The 18,301-nt window shown below is 46.2% G+C and overlaps 1 protein-coding gene across 4 annotated transcripts in view; it reads left to right on the top strand.

The window, feature by feature from the left end:
- LOC122542020 (serine/threonine-protein kinase BRSK2-like) overlaps positions 1-17,635 on the top strand; it is a 196,598-nt gene extending 178,963 nt beyond the window's left edge. For all 4 annotated transcript variants that reach the window (XM_087978291.1, XM_087978289.1, XM_087978288.1 and 1 more), the window contains 4 exons: positions 5,181-5,304; positions 8,438-8,618; positions 12,705-12,794; positions 15,797-17,635. In XM_087978291.1, the coding sequence (XP_087834417.1) occupies positions 5,181-5,304; positions 8,438-8,618; positions 12,705-12,794; positions 15,797-15,981 (580 nt within the window). In that variant the 3' untranslated portion in view covers positions 15,982-17,635. The remainder of the gene's footprint in view (positions 1-5,180; positions 5,305-8,437; positions 8,619-12,704; positions 12,795-15,796) is intronic.
- The last annotated feature ends 666 nt before the right edge of the window (positions 17,636-18,301 follow it).

The raw sequence follows: 18,301 nt of genomic DNA, 5'->3' as shown, positions 1-18,301 counted from the left end.
AGATGTGATCTATATGGACTTCAGTAAGACATTCGACAAAGTTCCCCATGGGAGACTGATTAGCAAGGTTAGATCTCATGAAATTCAGAGAGAACTAGCCATTTGGATACAGAACTGGCTCAAAGGTAGAAGACAGAGGGTGGTGGTGAAGGGTTATTTTTCAGACTGGAGGCCTGTGACCAGTGGAGTGCCACAAGGATTTGTGTGGGTCCACAACATTTCGTCATTTATATCAATGATTTGGAAGTGAATATATAGGTACAGTTAGTAAGTTTACAGATGGTAACAAAATTGGAGGTGCGGTGGACAGCAAAGAAGGTTGCCTCAGATTACAACAGGATCTTGATCAGAGGGGCCAATGGGCTGAGGAGTGGCAGATGGAGTTTAATTCAGATATATGTAAAGTGCTGCATTTTGGGAAAGCAAATCTTAGTAGGACTTATCTACTTAATGGTAAGGTAAAACAAGGACTGCAGATGCTGAAAACCAGAGTCTAAGGGCTTTTGCCCGAAACATCGATTTTCCTGCTCCTCGGATGCTGCCTGGCCTGCTGTGCTTTTCCAGCACCACTCTAATCTAGGGTTAATGGTAAGGTCTAAGGGAGTGTTGCTGAACAAAGAGATCTTAGAGTGCAGGTTCATAGTTCCTTGAAAGTAGAGTTGCAGGTAGATAGGATAATGAAGAAGGAGTTTGGTATGCTTTCCTTTATTGGTCAGGGTATTAAGTACAGGAGTTGGGAGATCATGTTGCAGCTGTACAGGACATTGGTTAGGCCACTGTTGGAATATTGCGTGCAATTCTGGTCTCCTTCCTGTCGGAAGGATGTTGTGAAACTTGAAAGGTTTCAGACGTTGCCAGGGTTGGAGGGTTTGAGTTATAGGGAGAGGCTGAACAGGCTGGGACTGGAACAGGAGGCTAAAGGGTGACCTTATAGAGGTTTATAAAACCAAGAGGGGCATGGATAGGGTAAATAGACAAGGTCTTTTTCCCTGGTGGGAGAGTCCAGAACTAGAGGGCATAGGTTTTGGTGAGTGAGGATAGATGTAAAAGGGACCTAAGGGGCAACTTTTACAGACAGAGGGTGGTACGTGTATGGAATGAGCTGCCACAGGAAGTGGTGGAGGCTGATACAACTACAGCATTTAAAAGGCATCTGGATGGGTACATGAATAGGAAGGGTTTAGAGGAATATGGGCCAAGTGCTGGCAAATGGGACTAGATTTGGGGCGGCTCAGTGGTTAGCACTGCTGCCTCACAGTGCCAGGGACCTGGGTTCGATTCCCGACTTGGGTGACTGTCTGTGTGGAGTTTGCACATTCTCCCCGTGTCTGCGTGGGTTTCCTCCGGGTGCTCCGGTTTCCTCCCACAGTCCAAAGATGTGCAGGTCAGGTGAATTGGCCATGCTAAATTGCCCATAGTGTTAGCTGCATTAGTCAGAGGGAAATGGGTCTGGGTAGGTTACTCTTCGGAGGGTCGGTGTGGACTTGTTGGGCTGAAGGGCCCGTTTCCACATTGTAGGGAATCTAATCATCTAATTCTTAGATTGGGATATCTGGTCGGCACGGACGAGTTGGACTGAAGGGTCTGTTTCCGTGCTGTAAAATCTCTATGACTCTATGAGGTCTATAAAATCAGATGCACAGATAAGTTAGATAGCTGACAGCTTCTCCCCATGGTAGGACAGTCAAAAACTAGAGGGCATGGGTTTAAGGAGAGAGAACTGAGATTCCAGAGAGGCATTTGGTGGTGAGTGACTGGAACAGGCTGCCAGAGGTACTGGTGGAAGCAAGTACAATGTTGTCATTGAAGAAACATTTGGATAGGTACATGGATGGGAGGAGTATGAAGGATATGGACCAAACACAGGCAAATGGGATGAGATTAAATTGTGAGAACTGGACAGGCAAAGGCAAATTGGCCAAAGGACCTGTCTCCATACAGTAGACCTTTTTGACTACTACTCTATCCAGGAGTCAAAGTGTGGTGCTGGAAAAGCACAACAGATCAGGCAGCACATTCGTGATGAAGGCCTTATGCCTGAAATGTCGGCTATCTTGCACCATGGATGCTGCCTGACCTGCTGTGCTTTTCCAGCACCACACTCTCGACTCTGACCTCCAGCATCTGCAGTCCTCACTTTTCTCAGTTTGAGAATTAACAGTGAAATTCACAACTACTTTTGGAGGAACCTGTTTGGGCGAAGTTCACAGGACAGAATCTGATAAGTTAATCATTGTTTCAAGTGTATAAGAGGCATTTGGATGGGTATATGAATAGGAAGGGTTTGGAGGAATATGGGCCGGGTGCTGGCAGGAGGGACTAGATTGAGTTGTGATATCTGGTCGGCATGGACGGGTTGGACTGAAGGGTCTGTTTCCATGCTGTACATCTCTATGACTCTACTCTATCCAGGAGCCAATTGGTGTCAGGCTGATGGTCTTTTTTTTTATCCACGGCTGATTGCAATTCCACTAACCAACCAGCAACCTGTTGCCGACTGAAACCCATTTGTACACATCCCCCAATGCCAGTCTATCGACAGAGAGCTTGGTCTGTGCAGCAGTGTAAACACAACTTATAGTGAGTCTCAGTAACTCTCTTTTGTTTGACATACAACAATTTCTTCCACAGTCCTTGCTTTTTAAAAAAACCCTTTTCCCATTTCAGCCCACATATCAAAAATACCCAAAAAATAAAAAGGTGCTGTCTTTATATGAACATAAGGTTAGGTGTAGGCATGTTCACTGATGATTGCACAATGTTCACTGTTTGCGACCCTTGAATGCCAAATGGAACAATGATGTGGAGGAGCTGATGTTGGACTGGGTCGGACAAAGTTAAAAATCACACAACACCGGGTTATAGTCCAACAGGTTTATTTGGAAACACTAGCTTCCAATGGAACAAGACCTCATCAGTATCCAGGCTTGAGCTGACAAGTGGCAATCCTTGCTTCACAAGGACTAGACAATGACTACCTCCAACAAGAGAGAATCCAGCCATCATCCCTTGACAATGTCATTATCATTGATGGATCCCCTAGTTATCAACATCCTAGGGGTTAATGTTGACCAGAAACTGAACTGGACCAGCTATCTAAATATAGGTCAGAGGTGAAGCGACTCTATAGTGAGTAACTAACTAACTTCCTAAATCCCCAATATCTGTCCATCATCTGCAAGTCAGGAGTGTGATGGAATACTCCCCACTCCCCCTGGATGGGCGCAGCTCCAACAACACTCTAGAAGCTCAAAACCATCCAGGATAACGCAGCCCATTTGATTGGCACCACATCCACAAACATCCACTCAGTAACAGCTACCATTTACAAGATGCACTGCTGTCACTCACCAGGGCTCCTTTGATAGTCTCTATCACATCGAGGAACATAGGCACAGGTACATGGGAAATCGTTACTTGGAAGTTCCCCTCTAAGCCAGTCCCCGTCCTGACTTGGAAACGTAATGCTATTCTTTCAGTGTCACTGGCTCAGAATCCTGTGTGACAAAGCTGTCACTTTAAAAAGGTCATTTTGTCCCTGGGTTTTTCTCAAGGGTTCGTAAAGGCAGAGATGCCGAAATGGCTGAGTAGGAGCCTAGTCTAACAATGGCAGGGGAGTGGACAGTTCTCCCATTTCAGGTTTTTTTTTTCTAGTTTGGTTTAATTGTAGCAGAGAAGCTGCTGCAGTGGAGAAAGGTTCCAAGCTTCAGCAGATGATTCCTGACTGGCTTTCTCTCCGAAATCTCTCCTGCCCATAAGGCCCTGAGTTTGAATTTGCCTTTTGCCAAGGCGTGTGTTTGTGGGATGTTACAACAATTGGAACAGCTCCTTAGTTAAGTTACGGTATCGAGACAGTTGGGTTTTCAAATAGTTATTATAAATTCTCTTTTGTTGGTGTTTCAACTGTAGTGTGTAAATTAATTCTGTTTTGCTTAAAGCCAAGTGGTTTGACCAGCTGCATCGCCCCTGGAATATTCACTTCAAATCTACCTTTATAAAAAAGAAAAGGTTAGGGTGGAGGCTGCCTTCTGAAAATATTTTGAGGGGGTCTGGCCTGGTCCATAACACCTGGAACTCCCTCCCTAATGGCACTCAACTTCAAGAACTGGTCCAAGAAGGCAGCTCATCACCACCATCTCTCTGACAATAAATGGCAGTGATTCCCACATCCTGTGAATGCAGTAAACTTCCACACAGAGGTGTATGAGACCCCTGCTCCATCTGACATAGGGCCATGGGAGGCTGGCTGATGGGATAATATTGAGGAAAGTTGTCTGACACTGCACGGTACAAGGGAAAGTTTACACTTTAAGCCTTACTATATCTTGACCATTTAGTGATCTGATCAGCACAGAAGGAAGTTTAGATTAGATAAGATTCCCTACAGTGTGGAAACAGGCCCTTCGGCCCAATAAGTCCACACCGACCCTCCGAAGAGCAACCTACCCAGACTCATTTCCCTCTGACTAATGTACCTAACACTACGGGCAATTTAGCATGGCCAATTCACCTAACCTGCACATTTTTGAACTGTGGGAGGAAACCAGAGCACTCGGAGGAAACCCACCCAGACACTGGGAGAATGTGCAAACTCCACACAGACAGTCGCCCGAGACTGGAATTGAACCTGGGTCCCCGGCGCTATGAGGCAGCAGTGCTAACCACTGAGCCGCCGTGCCGCCCTCTAACATGGCATCTAATCCAGGGTCTCCCACCCACTGAGTCATCAGTGAGGTGAGGGGCTGTGATTTTAGGATCACAAGATCTGAACCACAATCAGTCTTGATTGCACTGATTTCTAACAATCTCTACATTTGTGGGGATGGACGAGTTTTCATTCATTCTCCCAACACCCAATTCCTGGTCCCCCTGGGCAAGAGGGAAAGCTCCCCCCCCCCCACCCCGAACATGAACCACACCCCCTCACCTCAACAACCAAAGCTTTCAAGCCACCCCCCACCCCCATCCCGTTGCCCACCCATTTCCCCTCCCATCCCCCTGCCCCCCCTCCCATTGTCCCAAACGTCCATTTAGGAAGAGCTGTTCAAATGCGTGTTAATCCTGAAGGGAATGTACTTGCTGTCCTACCCAGACTCCCTGTCTCACTTCCTCTTCACCCCTGAAGCAGCCCTCAATCACAATGTCTTGCTGAGTAAAGAACGTTCTCTCTCTCTCCGCAGACTCGCTAAGAAGTCGTGGTTTGGAAACTTCATTAACCTGGACAAAGAGGAACAAATATTCGTTGTCATTAGAGACAAGCCTTTGAGCTCAATCAAAGCAGACATTGTGCACGCCTTCCTCTCAGTGAGACCCCAACCGTTTATTCTTCTGAAACCAGTTTGTTGATGTCTTGCATGTCTTGTTAGCTATGAAGAGTTCGGCTTCTTACTGTTGCTGTGCTCAGCAACGCCGAACAGGGAGGTGGGAGTATTGACACCAGGTCAAGGGGAGCTAGGGCTGGGGAGGGGGTGTGGGTCAGAGTTCACTAACTGGCGCTCACTGTGGTACTCTGGGAAGACCCCGAGTCAGCAGCAAGCACAGGAGGCCTCCTGATTTCTGACCCTGCCCCCTGGTGGATGTGACAGTCCTCCCGGGTGGGACTGTTCTCCTGGGAGACGGGGAAGCAGAGAGGAGATGTGATCGAGGTGTTTGAAGCTCTGGGGGATCTGGACAGAGCATTTCGGGAGAAAGTGTTCCCTTTGATGGAAGGGTTGAGAATAAGAAGGCGTCGATTTAAGGTACTTGGCAGAAGAACCAGTGGAGACATGAGGAGAAACAGCAGAGAGTGGGTGGGACCTGGAACGCAGTGCCTGAGACAGAGTCAGTCGAGGCCTTTAAGGAGGGATTGGACTGTTACCTGAAAAGGAAGAATGTACAGGGTTACAAGGAGAAAGCAGGAGAGTGACACGAGGGGAAATGCATCTCCATAGGACCAGCACAACATCATGGCTGAATGGCCTCCTATGCTGTAACAATACTGTGAGAATTTGTCTCAATACCCTTGCTGTCAAAGAGAGAGGTTGGGGCAAATGCTTAATACAAGGCCCATGTTTCTCATCATCACCTTCGTCCTTGGTTGGGAAAGTGCACATGCAGGAAGCCAAACCCGGTTAGGATCAAAGGTCATATGTTCCACTGAGATCCCAGCCTGGTCTTTCTACCTCACCTGTACTCTTTGTTCATGGATCCATAGTGGGAGGAACAGGGAATGCTCTTCTAGAGTGGCCAACGTTTGTGAAGGAGGGCACTTTGATCCTGACTGGAAGGGTTGTGGTGCTGGTGACTGTAACGATGAGGGTTTAAGTGGCAGTGCTAGTAACCATGAGTGTGGATTGAGGGGTACTAGCATCTACGAGGTGGGGAACGCCAAGCTTTCAAGCATTGCTTTTCTGAAAATCATGTCTCCATTGGTTCTTCTGCCAAGTACCTTAAATCGACGCCTTCTTATTCTCAACCCTTCCATCAAAGGGAACACTTTCAGAACACTGAACGTGATACATCTATGGGGGGAGAGCGGGGGGGGGCAGTGGGATTAGTTTGGGGACTGATACAGGGCTATGGGGAGAGAGCAGGGACAGTGGGATTAGTTTGGGGACTGATACAGGGCTATGGGGAGAGAGAGAGCGGGGGCAGTGGGATTAGTTTGGGGACTGATACAGGGCTATGGGGAGAGAATGGGAGGGGCAGTGGGATTAGTTTGGGGACTAATGTGGGTTATTTTGTATCATTATCTTGATTTAATTCAGGCTGTCTGTTCTCCCCACTGATAGAAGGCCTCTTGAAATCCCTTTCATTTAGCTTACCAGCCCAAGATGGCTGCACAATGCCTTCTATAGAGATGGCTGCCGTGCTTATCCCTGTGACGACAATCTAACACCATCTTGTGACTGATACCGGGAGTGCGGTGCACAAGTAACTTTAAAAGGACGGGACAAATTTAGTCCTGTCAAGAAATGTGGGACTGTGAGGCAAATTTTTAAAACTGTGTGGGTGTGAGTATGGTTGTATGGGGATGTGTGGGTTTAGTTGTGTGTGGGTCTGGGTGCGTGTGGATATGTATGTATGGGTAAGTGTATGTGGCGGGGGGGCGTAGGTGTGTGTATGTGTGGGTCTGGGTGGGTGTGAGTATGGAGGTTTGTGGCTAAGTTTGTTAAGTCTGCGTTTGTGAAGATATGTGGATATGGATGTATGTGGGTAGGTGTGTGTATGCGGGTCTTGGTGGGTGCATGTGTGGATGTATGTGGGGGTCTAGGTGTATGTGTGGGGATATGTGAGTAGGTGTGTGGATGTGTGAGTCTGTGTGGATCTGGGTGTGTGGGTAGGAGTGTGTATGTGTGTGTGGGTAGGTGTGTGTATGTGTGAGTCTGGGTGTGTGGGTAGGAGTGTGTATGTGTGTGGGTAGGTGTGTGTATGTGTGAGTCTGGGTGTGTGTGGGTAGGTGTGTGTGTGTGTGAGTCTGGGTGTGTGGGGGGGTCTGGGTGTGTGGGTAGGAGTGTGTATATGTGCGTCTGGGTATGTGTGGGTAGGTGTGTGTATGTGTGAATCTGAGTGTATGTAGGAAGGGGTGTGTATGTGTGAGTCTAGGTGGGTGTATGAGTCCGGGTAAGTGAGTCTGGGTGTGTGTAAGTGTGGGTTGTGTGTGTATGGGAGTTGGTGAGAGTATTGTGGTTTTGGAACCCTCTTGTGGGTCACATGACCCTCTTCTTCGACAGCAAGCTGGTGTTTGGCCGCCCTACCATCCACAAAATTCACTTCATCAAAGGAAGTGCCTCTGTGACAAGTTGCCAATTATCTCCAGACCATTATTGGGAGGAAAGCCAGGAGAAAAGACAAGGTGGCATTAAAATAAAATCGCTTTATACAATGTCTTTTACCCTTCTTGTTTATGAATTCTGAAAGTATTGGAGATTGGATAAGAGATTCTTGATTGACTGTCAAGGATCATCTAATTGGATAAGAAAATGTAATTTTGCTTTCTGATTGGCTGTTGAGAGGATTGACATGCTGAGCAACCAATGGTGTGAGTGTAGGTGTAAGGTGATTGGAGGCAGGAAGTCATGTGATAGAAACTACCAGTAATACCAGGAGATGGCATTCCTTTGATGGAGCTGGGGTTCTCTGACCATGTTGCAAATGGTCAGACAGGACAACCCTAGGCCTATTCAAAAGGATGCCATCTCCTGGTATGGTCAAGGTTGGGAGTTGCTGGGTGGAAGGTAAGTTTCTCAGGGTGGACAGTGCCAGCCCAATTCAGAGCACGGAAAAACCACGGCCTTCTGTTTGGTCTTGCATGTAAAGAGTGGCCACCTTTCTGTCTCAGGCCGGGCAGTGTTTTTGGTGCCAATCAGACCTTGCCTCCAGTAAGACATGGACTGGGTCCTTTGGGGAAGAAGGGAACTTAGGAAATAAGTTTCCAATGACTTTTACATTCTTCCAGATTCCCAGTTTGAGTCACAGCGTTATCTCTCAGACGAGTTTCCGTGCGGAGTACAAATCGGTTGGCGGTCCAACCGTCTTCCAGAAACCTGTGAAGTTCCAAGTGGATATCACGTATGCAGAAGGGAGTGAAGCACAGAAGGAGAATGGGATTTATTCTGTCACGTTCACGTTAATGTCAGGTGAGAGACTTTGTAGCGTCTCCTAGCTAATGTCATCACTGTCATTTGCTGAGAAATTCTACTTAGGACTTTATTTTTGTTCTGAGGAAGGGTCTCTCGATCTGAAATGTTAACTCTGATTTCTCTCGGTAACCTTGATCCGGAGGTGCTGGTGTTGGGACTGGGGTGGACAGGGTCAGGTACCGACGAAGGGGCAGCACTCCAAAAGCTTCTGATTTCAAATGAACCTGTTGGACTATAACCTGGTGTCGTGTGACTGTTGACCTGATTTCTCTCCACAGACGCTGCCAGACCTGCTGAGCTTTTCCAGTAATTTCTGTTGTTGTTGTTGTTTTTTTGTCATGTGCGAAAGGCAGAACGGTCCTGTGAAAATGTCTCGAGAAGGGTTGGGGGGGGGTTTGGAACAGATTTCCCCTGGTTGATCCAGAGAGGGCTAAATGTTTCACTGGGCAAGGCCAGCATTTGTTGCCTGTCCCTCAATTGTTCTTGAAATGAGTGACTTGCGAGAGGGCAGTTAGGAGTCAACCACATTTACCAGGCTTTGGAGTAACGTGTAGGCTAGATCGGGTAAGGACAGCAGAGTTTCTCAAATTAGCGAACCAGCGTTCTCCCCGTGTCTGCGTGGGTTTCCTCCGGGTGCTCCGGTTTCCTCCCACAGTCCAAAGATGTGCAGGTCAGGTGAATTGGCCATGCTAAATTGCCCGTAGTGTTAGGTATGGGATAAATGTAGGGGTATGGGTGGGTTGCGCTTCAGCGGGGCGATGTGGACTTGTTGGGCTGAAGGGCCTGTTTCCACACTGTATGTAATCTAATCTAATCTAATCTTAAAGATGGCGTTTATTTTTACAACAGTTATGTTGTCACAGTCACTGTTACTGAGATTAGCTTTATATTCCATTTTCATTCATTGACTTTAAATTCCGTTAACTGTTCTAGAGTCACAGAGATGTACAGCATGGAAACAGACCCTTCAAATATTGTGTGCAGTTCTGGTCTCCTTCCTATTGGAAAGATGTTGTGAAACTTGAAAGGGTTCAGAAAAGATTTACAAGGATGTTGCCAGGGTTGGAGGATCTGAGCTACAGGGAGAGGCTGAACAGGCTGGGGCTGTTTTCCCTGGAGTGGCAGAGGCTGAGGGGTGACCTTATAGAGGTTTACAAAATTGAGGGCCATGGATGGGGTAAATAGGCAAAGTCTTTTCCCTGGGGTTGGGGAGTCCAGAACTAGAAGGCATAGGTTTAGAGTAAGAGGGGAAAGATATAAAAGAGACCTAAGGGGCAACTTTTTCACAGAGGGTGGTACGTGTATGGAATGAGCTGCCAGAGGAAGTGGTGGAGGCTGGTACAATTACAACATTTAAGAGGCATTTGGATGGGTATATGAATAGGAAGGGTTTGGAGGGATATAGGCCGGGCGCTGGCAGATGGGACTAGATTGGATTGGGATATCTGGTCGGCATGGACGGGTTGTTGCGGCAGGATTTGAACTCATGACCCAGAGAATTGGCCTGGGCCTCTGAATTTGTGGTCTAGTGACATCTTCACCCTAGCACCACCTCCCCCACCCCCAATGCAGGTGCCAGCTTGTAATCTCCTGAGGTCAGATGAATGAGTGGGTGATCTGATTTAGGGGTTTACGACATTAAACAAATGTAGATTCAGCGAAACTGTGTCAGAGGTCCAACAAGAAGGTGACAATCGCAGCCGGAATATCTGGGCAGGTCGTGAAGAAAGCAGGTTCGCTAACACAAAGAGAAGGAGAAATACACTCCTGGAAAAGGCTCTGGGCGGGAGTTGGAACTTGCAGAGAAAAATGCCAATTGCATATTGTGGGAGTGCATGGGCAAGTCGGGCTGAAGGGCCTGTTTCAAATTAGAATTAGCTTTTATTATCACATACTCAAGTACAGGAGTACAGTGAAAAGTTTACAATGTCACCATATGCTGTTCCCTCTTAGGTACAAATCTTGTAAAGATTTGTAAAATAGATGTGGTACAAAAATAGAGAAATAAAGAAAAAAGGTCAGAAGTTCTACATCACAGTTCTTCGTAGAAAATAAAGAAATAAAGTCAAAAGCTAAGCATTCCAGTTCTTGTTTCCGTACTGTATATTCTGACTGGAATCACCTACAGATTGGGTCAGGGAGAAAATGCAACTCTGATTGCTCTGATGAAGAGTCCTCCAGACTCAAAACGTTAACTTGTTCTCTCCTTCTCCACGGATGCTGTTTAACCTGCTGTGATCTCCAGCATTTTCAGTTTTCACTCCAGGTTCCAGCATCTGCAGTAATTTGCTCCAAGAAAATGCAACCTCTCATCCCCACAGCTGCAAGACACCGAGTCATAGAGATGTACAGCACGGAAACACATCCTTCAGTCCAACTCGTCCAGGCCGACCAAATATCTTAAATAAATCTAGTCCCATTTGCTAGTATTTGGCCCATATCCCTCTAAACCCTTCCTATTCATATACCTATCCAGATGGGCGGCACGGTGGCACAGTGGTTAGCACTGCTGCCTCACAGCGCCAGAGACCCGGGTTCAATTCCCGCCTCAGGCGACTGACTGTGTGGAGTTTGCACGTTGTCCCCGTGTCTGTGTGGGTTTCCTCCGGGTGCTCCGGTTTCCTCCCACAGTCCAAAGATGTGCAGGTCAGGTGAATTGGCCATGCTAATTTGCCCGTAGTGTTAGGTAAGGGGTAAATGTAGGGGTATGGGTGGGTTGCGCTTCGGCGGGTCAGTGTGGACTTGTTGGGCCGAAGGGCCTGTTTCCACACTGTAATGTAATGTAATCTAATCTCATCTAAAATGTTGTAATTGTACCAGCCTCCACCTCTTCCTCTGGCAGCTCATTCCATACACACAGCACCCTCTGGGTGAAAAAGTTGCTCCTTAGGTCCCTTTTATATCTTTTCCCTCTCACCATAAACCTATGCCCTCTAGTTTTGGACTCACCCATCCCAGGGAAAAGGACTATTCACCCTATCCACACCCGTCATGATTTTATAAACCTCTATAAGGTTACCCCTCTGCACCTGACGGACCAGGGAAAACAGGTCTAGCTTATTCAGCATCTCCCTGCAGCCCAAACCCTCCAACCCTGGCAACATCCTTGTAAACTTTTCTGACTCCATTCAAGTTTCACATAATCTTGCCTATAGCAGGGAGACCAGAATTGCACACAATATTCCAAAAGTGACTGAACCAATGGCCTGTACAGCCACAAGATGATTTCCCAACTCCTACACTCAATGCTCTGACCAATAAGGGAAAACATACCAAACGCCTTCTTCACTATCCTATCTAACTGCATCTCCACTTTCAAGAAACTATGAACCTGCACTCCAAGGTCTCTTTGTTCAGCAACATTCCCTCGAGCCTTACCATTAAGTATATAAGTCCTGCCCTGATTTGTCTTTTCAAAATGCAGCACCTCACATTTATCTAAACTTCATCTGTGACTCCTCGGCCCATTGGCCAATCTAATCAAAGTCCTGTTGTAATCTGAGGAAACATTCTTCGCTGTCCACTACGCTTCCAATTTTGGTGTCATCTGCAAACTTACTAACTGTACCTCCTATGTTCACATCAAAATCATTTATATAAATGACAAAAAGCAGTGGGCCCAGCACCAATCCTGTAGCACACTAATAGTCACTGATCTCCAGCCTGGAAAGCAACCCTCCCACCGCCACCCTCTGTCTTCTACCTTTGAGCCAGTTCTGTATCCAAATGGCTAGTTCTCCCTGTTACCGTGTGATCTAACCTTGCTAACAGTTTCCAATGAGGAACCTTGTCAAATACCTTACTGAAGGCCCTCATCAATCCTCTTCGTTACTCAGCTTGAGTGAATTAAATGCAGCAATCCAGTGAATCCCATCATCCTGTTGTCTTTGTCTCACAAAGGTCCAGATTTATTCAAATCACAAATGGCTTCAGTGGGATTCATACAACATAGAACAGTATAGCGCAGAACAGTCCCTTTGGCTCTCAATGTTGCACTAACCAACTTGTATCTGGTATCTAGGGCAGGGCCTTAATCGCTGTACATACGATATTCACAGCTAACAGGCTGTTTGTCTCCACCAGGGCCCAGTCGCAGGTTTAAGAGAGTTGTGGAAACAATCCAGGCACAATTATTAAGTGCCCACGATCAACCCTTGGTTCAGGCACTTGCAGGTAGGTAATCCATATTTTCATAATTGTGTTTGTTTGCTGTGTGCAAACTAGTTGTTTTGGGAATGTGATCTGCAAAGGAACAGTGGGATATCAGTTGAAGACAGTTAGCAAGGCTGGGATAATGTAAAGGAGTCTACTAGTGACAGTGAATTACACAGAGTGTGTTAGGCATGTGTGCTGAACTGCTGCAGATTTACTCTCTCAGAGGAACGTCCCAGCTGGGAAAGACTAGATGGAACAGAAACTGAGAACTGAATGGAAACATTGACAACAGGGAGAGCCTGATGATTCATTTTTAATGTAGTTGTGCCTGCCACATTAATGATCTTAATGGAGTTTACAGGCATTGTTCAGTGTACCAGTTGGGACTGTATCAGAACAGTGCACTCAAAAGAGTTCAAAAGCTCCCCCAACTGAACCAGCAAAATGTCCCAGATGAGTTACCCCTGTCCTGTTTCATTGTCATCCAGACAACCATGTCTACTTACATTTACATAGCACCTGTGTGGTAATAAACCTTCCCAAAGCTCTTCAGGACCATTAGAATGCCGAATCTGACACCAAGCTGGTAAGCTTTAATCAAAGGAGCCGTTTTAGGCAGCAGTGTATTTCCTGCCAATGCCCCTGAACAGGAACTAGGTGCTGGAGAGGAGATTATTGTGCCCTCCCATTGACCTGAGCTGGGGGGTAATGTGCACTGTTTTTGCCTCTGCCTCACCACTCTGATAACCTCAACCTAGACTGTCCATCTGGCCACACCCATCAGCACTGCCCTTGATGCCTGACTTCGTAGTTTGTTTAGAGAGTGGGGCGGTGAGTGAGGAGGTGGATGAGACACCGAGAGCTATTTCTGAGCGCTCTCTTTGTGAAAGGCTTTGCGACTCAAATCAGGAGCACTGGGCTGCCTCGATGTAATAAAACTGAAGGATGATGTGATTATCCCAAATCTTACGGTGCTGGTGGGTGTGACATGGTGTGTATAGGTGCTGTGACTGCATAGACCGTGAGAGAACTCTGTCCCCATCCTCCTCCCTACAGCTGAGTAGGAAATCAAGTACCTTTTTAAGGAGCATTCCTGTGGAGGTAGGGGAGAGAGAGTTAGAGAGATGCTGTACCAACCTTCAGTGTGGTACAGCATCAAAAACTGGGTTATAAATCACAAAAAGTTGTTTTGCAGGTACAACAGGTAATTAAAAAGGTAAATGGAATATTGTCCTTCATTGCTAGATGGATGGAGTTTAAAAACTGGGAGGTTTTGCTGCAGCTGTATAGAGTGCTGGTGAGGCTACACCTGTGTACAGGTTTGGTCCTCTTGAGAAAGGATGTACTGGCATTGGAGGGGGTACAGAGGAGGTTCACTGGGTTGATTCTAGAGTTGAGGGGATTGGCTCATGAGGAGAGATTAAGTAGACTGGGACTATACTCATTGGAATTGAGAAGAATGAGGTGGGGTGGGGTGATCATATAGAAACATATCAAATTATGAAGGGAATAGATAAGACAGAAGCAGGGAGGTTGTTTCCACTGGCAGGTGGATCTAGAACGAGGGGACACAGCCTCAACATGAGGGAGCAGGTTTCGGACTGAGTTCAGGTGGAACTTCTTCACCCAAAGGGTTGTGAATATGTGGAATTCCCTGCCCAGTGAAGCAGTTGAGGCTACCTCATTGAATGTTTTTAAGGCAAAGATGGTTAGATTTTTGAACAGTAAAGGAATTAAGGGTTATGGTGAGAGGGCGGGTAAGTGGAGCTGAGTCCATGTAAAGATCAGCCATGATCTTATTGAATGGTTGAACAGGCTCGATGGGCCTGCTCCTAGTTCTTATGTTCTCAGGAGGCCAGAGCGAGAAGGAATGGGGTCTAGAGGAGAATAGAGAGATGAAGAAGGTTGGGGGTGGGGTTGGGTTGGTGTTTGTGGGGAGTGCTGGCGGCAAGGATATGGAGGGTGTTAATATCAAAATCATGATGTTTCTTAACTGGGAGCCCCTGTGTAACTCTGGGGTCATCTATGAATGCAACTTGGTGTGAAGTAGGTGACAGGCAAGAACGGGTGTGAGTAAGGGTCACAAACACAAGCTGCTGGAAAAGCTCAGCAGGTCTGGCAGCATCTGTCGAGAGAAATCCGAGTTAACGTTTCGGGTTGAGTGACCTTTTCCTCAGACCTGGCCACCCTCAACCTGAAATGTTATCTCTGCTTTCTCTCTTCACAGACCTGCTGAGCTTCTCCAGCAATTCCTATTTTGGTTTCAGATTTGCAACATCTGCAGTTCTTTGTTTTATTACAGCGAAAGGAAAGGACCTGGTAGGGTGGAGAGCGAGGGAGCTTAAATGACAGAACATTGCATGGGACAAAATCTAAAAGGAGTGACATTGAGTGACAGGGTGTCTAGATGAAGTGTAAACAATAGGACAGGAGCAGTCTGAATGCAAAGTCAGGAAGTAAAGAAATAAAAGTAAAAATAAAGTGGAGGAAAAAAGGACAGAATTTAATTTTTTTTGAAGTGTGAGTTTGTAGAATGCTGTAAAATGTCTGATTGGAAAATGAGGTGCATTTCCTCAAACTTGCATTGACGTTCCGTGGGTGGCATGGTGGCTCAGTGGTTAGCACTGCTGCTTTATAGCGCCAGGGACCTGGGTTTGATTCCAGCCTCGGGTGACTGTCTATGTGGAGTTTGCACATTCTGTATGGGTCTGCATGGGTTTCCTCCCACAGTCCAAAGATGTGCAGGTCAGGTGGATCGGCTGGGCTAAATTGTGCTGTGATGTCCGGGGATGTGCAGGCTAGGTGGGTTAGTGATGGGTGGGATCTGGATGGTATGCTGTACTGAGGGTTGGTGTGAACCTGATGGGCCGAATGACCTGCTTCCACACTGTAGGGATTCTGTGATTCATTGGAACACCACAGCAGGTCAAGGACAGAAGGGTCAGAGTGGGAAGAAGGTAGAGAATCGAAATGACAGCCAATCTTATCTTTCGCTTTCTCTGCCTGTTTTGTTTTAATAGATGAAAAGAACGGCCAATTTAGCCATCCTTCAGGAACTCCAATCCGAGGCGCCCAAAGCATGCCCAGAGCGTGGAACGATTCAGAGTCCGTGGAGCATTTCAAACGAGGTGACTCCAAACATTCATCCTCCTTGAAAGAGAAACCCAAGCTTTTATCTTCCAATGGCACACAAAGTCAACCGTAATAAAAATCGAGCAAAAAAATAACAATTGGAAAATGAGGCATCTCACACAGTGTTTGTGAGGATGTAAATATCTTTAAACATGAAGGAAAAATGGAACGGAATATGACCTCTATAGTCCCATTTCATTTTATTATTTAAAGATTTAAGGGCCACTACCTGAGGTGTGGGCCTCTGCCTTCTGAGTTGACTTACCCATGATGCTCATATTTGCTTCAGGAAATCATGGGACCTGTTTCCACAGTAACCGTATTCAACCCAGTATATCAGCAGACTGATGGTTTCGAGGCTTTTATGTCTCTACAAACCTTCCCCATGCAAACTCCACGCACCCTCCCACTGGAAGAAGGGAATGTGGGTCGCGAGTGAAAACCGCTTCCCGCTCAGATCCAAAGCGGATCCAGCCAGGAAATTTAGCGGAATCCTCGTCCGGTTTGCATCCAGCACTTTGTAGCCTTGTGGATCGGATCGGTTCACATGACAGTCAAAGGAAAAGCGAGTACTTTTATACAGTTATTTCCCACTTTATTGTCGACACAACGGGCTGCTTGAACTAGTCCTGTTTTATGCAAATATCGCCCACACAAGAGGCTTCAACAGCGACTTATAGGATACAGCGCAACCGAAGCACAAACCATCATTCAATACTACTATTAATTCAACGGCTTTGAAAGTTCAAGTAAAAATTCTCTTTTGAAAACTCATGAAATATTTCAACAGTTAACCGCCGTCTCCATCCCTGACTTTGCGTCACTGTTTGTGGAGAAACTCACTCCCAGAACGTTGTGTTTATGTCATTGTACAGGCGGCAACTTTACTTTCTGCTCTGCTTCTGCCACGATTGTGGACAAGCTTCCCATTACAAGTGAACCCGGGGTGCCTCTGTTATTTATGATACAGTGATGGCTATGTGCTGCAGCTCAGCATTCCGAATGTCTTTAGAGTACAGACTGTTTATATTGGAACATTAGGCCTCATCTCTGGCCTCTTTTGTGTTCTGGACCAGAATGTAAGAATATGGTGACAAAGCACAGGAATTGGGGCTAGAAAGGAGTTTGGTCTCATACGATGATTAGGATCAGGAGGTGGCCATTCAGCTCCCTGTCCTGCGATTCATTTAGATCACCTCTTCCAACTTGGGAGCTCCAGGAGGCTTTTTTAACATCCTGTTCCAACATACGAGGGTTAGAACTGGACTGAGAGAAATGTGCAGGGACATGGCGAGCTAGAGACCAAAACAGGCGAAGATATGGGCAATGATTTTAACTCTTCCCATCTGGCAGGTTACAGGTAGCATTACATCAGATTTATACATTTATTCATCTTCCTTCAAGACAGGAATTATAAAAATCCAGCCAAAATTGTCAAAAGTATCAACCAAGGAATACAGAGATCACCTTCCATTGAGTCGGAAGCAAGAAGTTTAATATATAGTCACTTGATTATAAAGCACTTGCTGAAAAGGGAGACATTTTGCTAAAGCCTTTCATCTTGCATAACCGCAACAATTTCTCATACAGGCGAAAAGGGTACTGATTGGTTAGGGTATTGCCATGGAGAAAGCAGCTGAAAGCAAGCTTCAGGGGAATTCAGAAATAGTACAAGACTTGAACAAATTCCTTTTGTTTGCAGAGAACAGGGCCGTGTGCATCAATGTACATCACTTCGGAAGAAGAAAAAAATTCAATTGGCCAATCGGTTTGTTTTCTTGTCATTTTAATTGTTATCGTTTGAAATTTGGCATTCATGTGTTTGCCCTGATGAGTGCAAGATGAAAAGCATTGGCAACATATCTCTTTCCAGCTTTAACACAAGTACATACAAAATTTCTACCTGTCTCTATGGTTGAGCACCTATATAATTGCTGCTTCAGTAGATGAGAATTATGAGAGACCAGCACAAGTTAAGAGTCTTTCATAATTAAGAGACTTTGTCATCTTCATTGCAACCAAAATTACAAATAGGCTGGCATCCTGCAGATGGAATTTTAAGAAAAAAGCTCTCCCAAATAGTGTACTTAGATGTAGAAATGTATAATCTGGCACCTCTTTACACCATCATACCCCATCCCCACCTCATCACAAGTAGGATTTGCTGAGTGAGCACAAAACCCATGGAAAAGTTAAATTACTTGAAAATTGTTCCCTATGACAATGTGATGTGGATTTTGGTGTTTACTGGGGAGGGTTTGGTGTCTGGTTACCCAGTAACATTTTCAAGTGTACCTGACTTACCAGAGCCTCAGTAATGAAGTCAGCTGTTCTTGTCCACACTCTTCGACTCTCCAGCATCTACAGTCCTCACTTTCTCTTGTTCTCGTCCT

This window comes from Chiloscyllium plagiosum, unplaced genomic scaffold (assembly GCF_037043375.1).
Source record: "Chiloscyllium plagiosum isolate Xiang-an unplaced genomic scaffold, Cpla_swu_hap1 HiC_scaffold_33, whole genome shotgun sequence".
In the NCBI taxonomy this organism is placed as follows: domain Eukaryota; kingdom Metazoa; phylum Chordata; class Chondrichthyes; order Orectolobiformes; family Hemiscylliidae; genus Chiloscyllium; species Chiloscyllium plagiosum.
The sequence above is the reverse complement of the archived record's forward strand: the minus strand, read 5'-3'. Positions and strand labels throughout refer to the sequence as shown.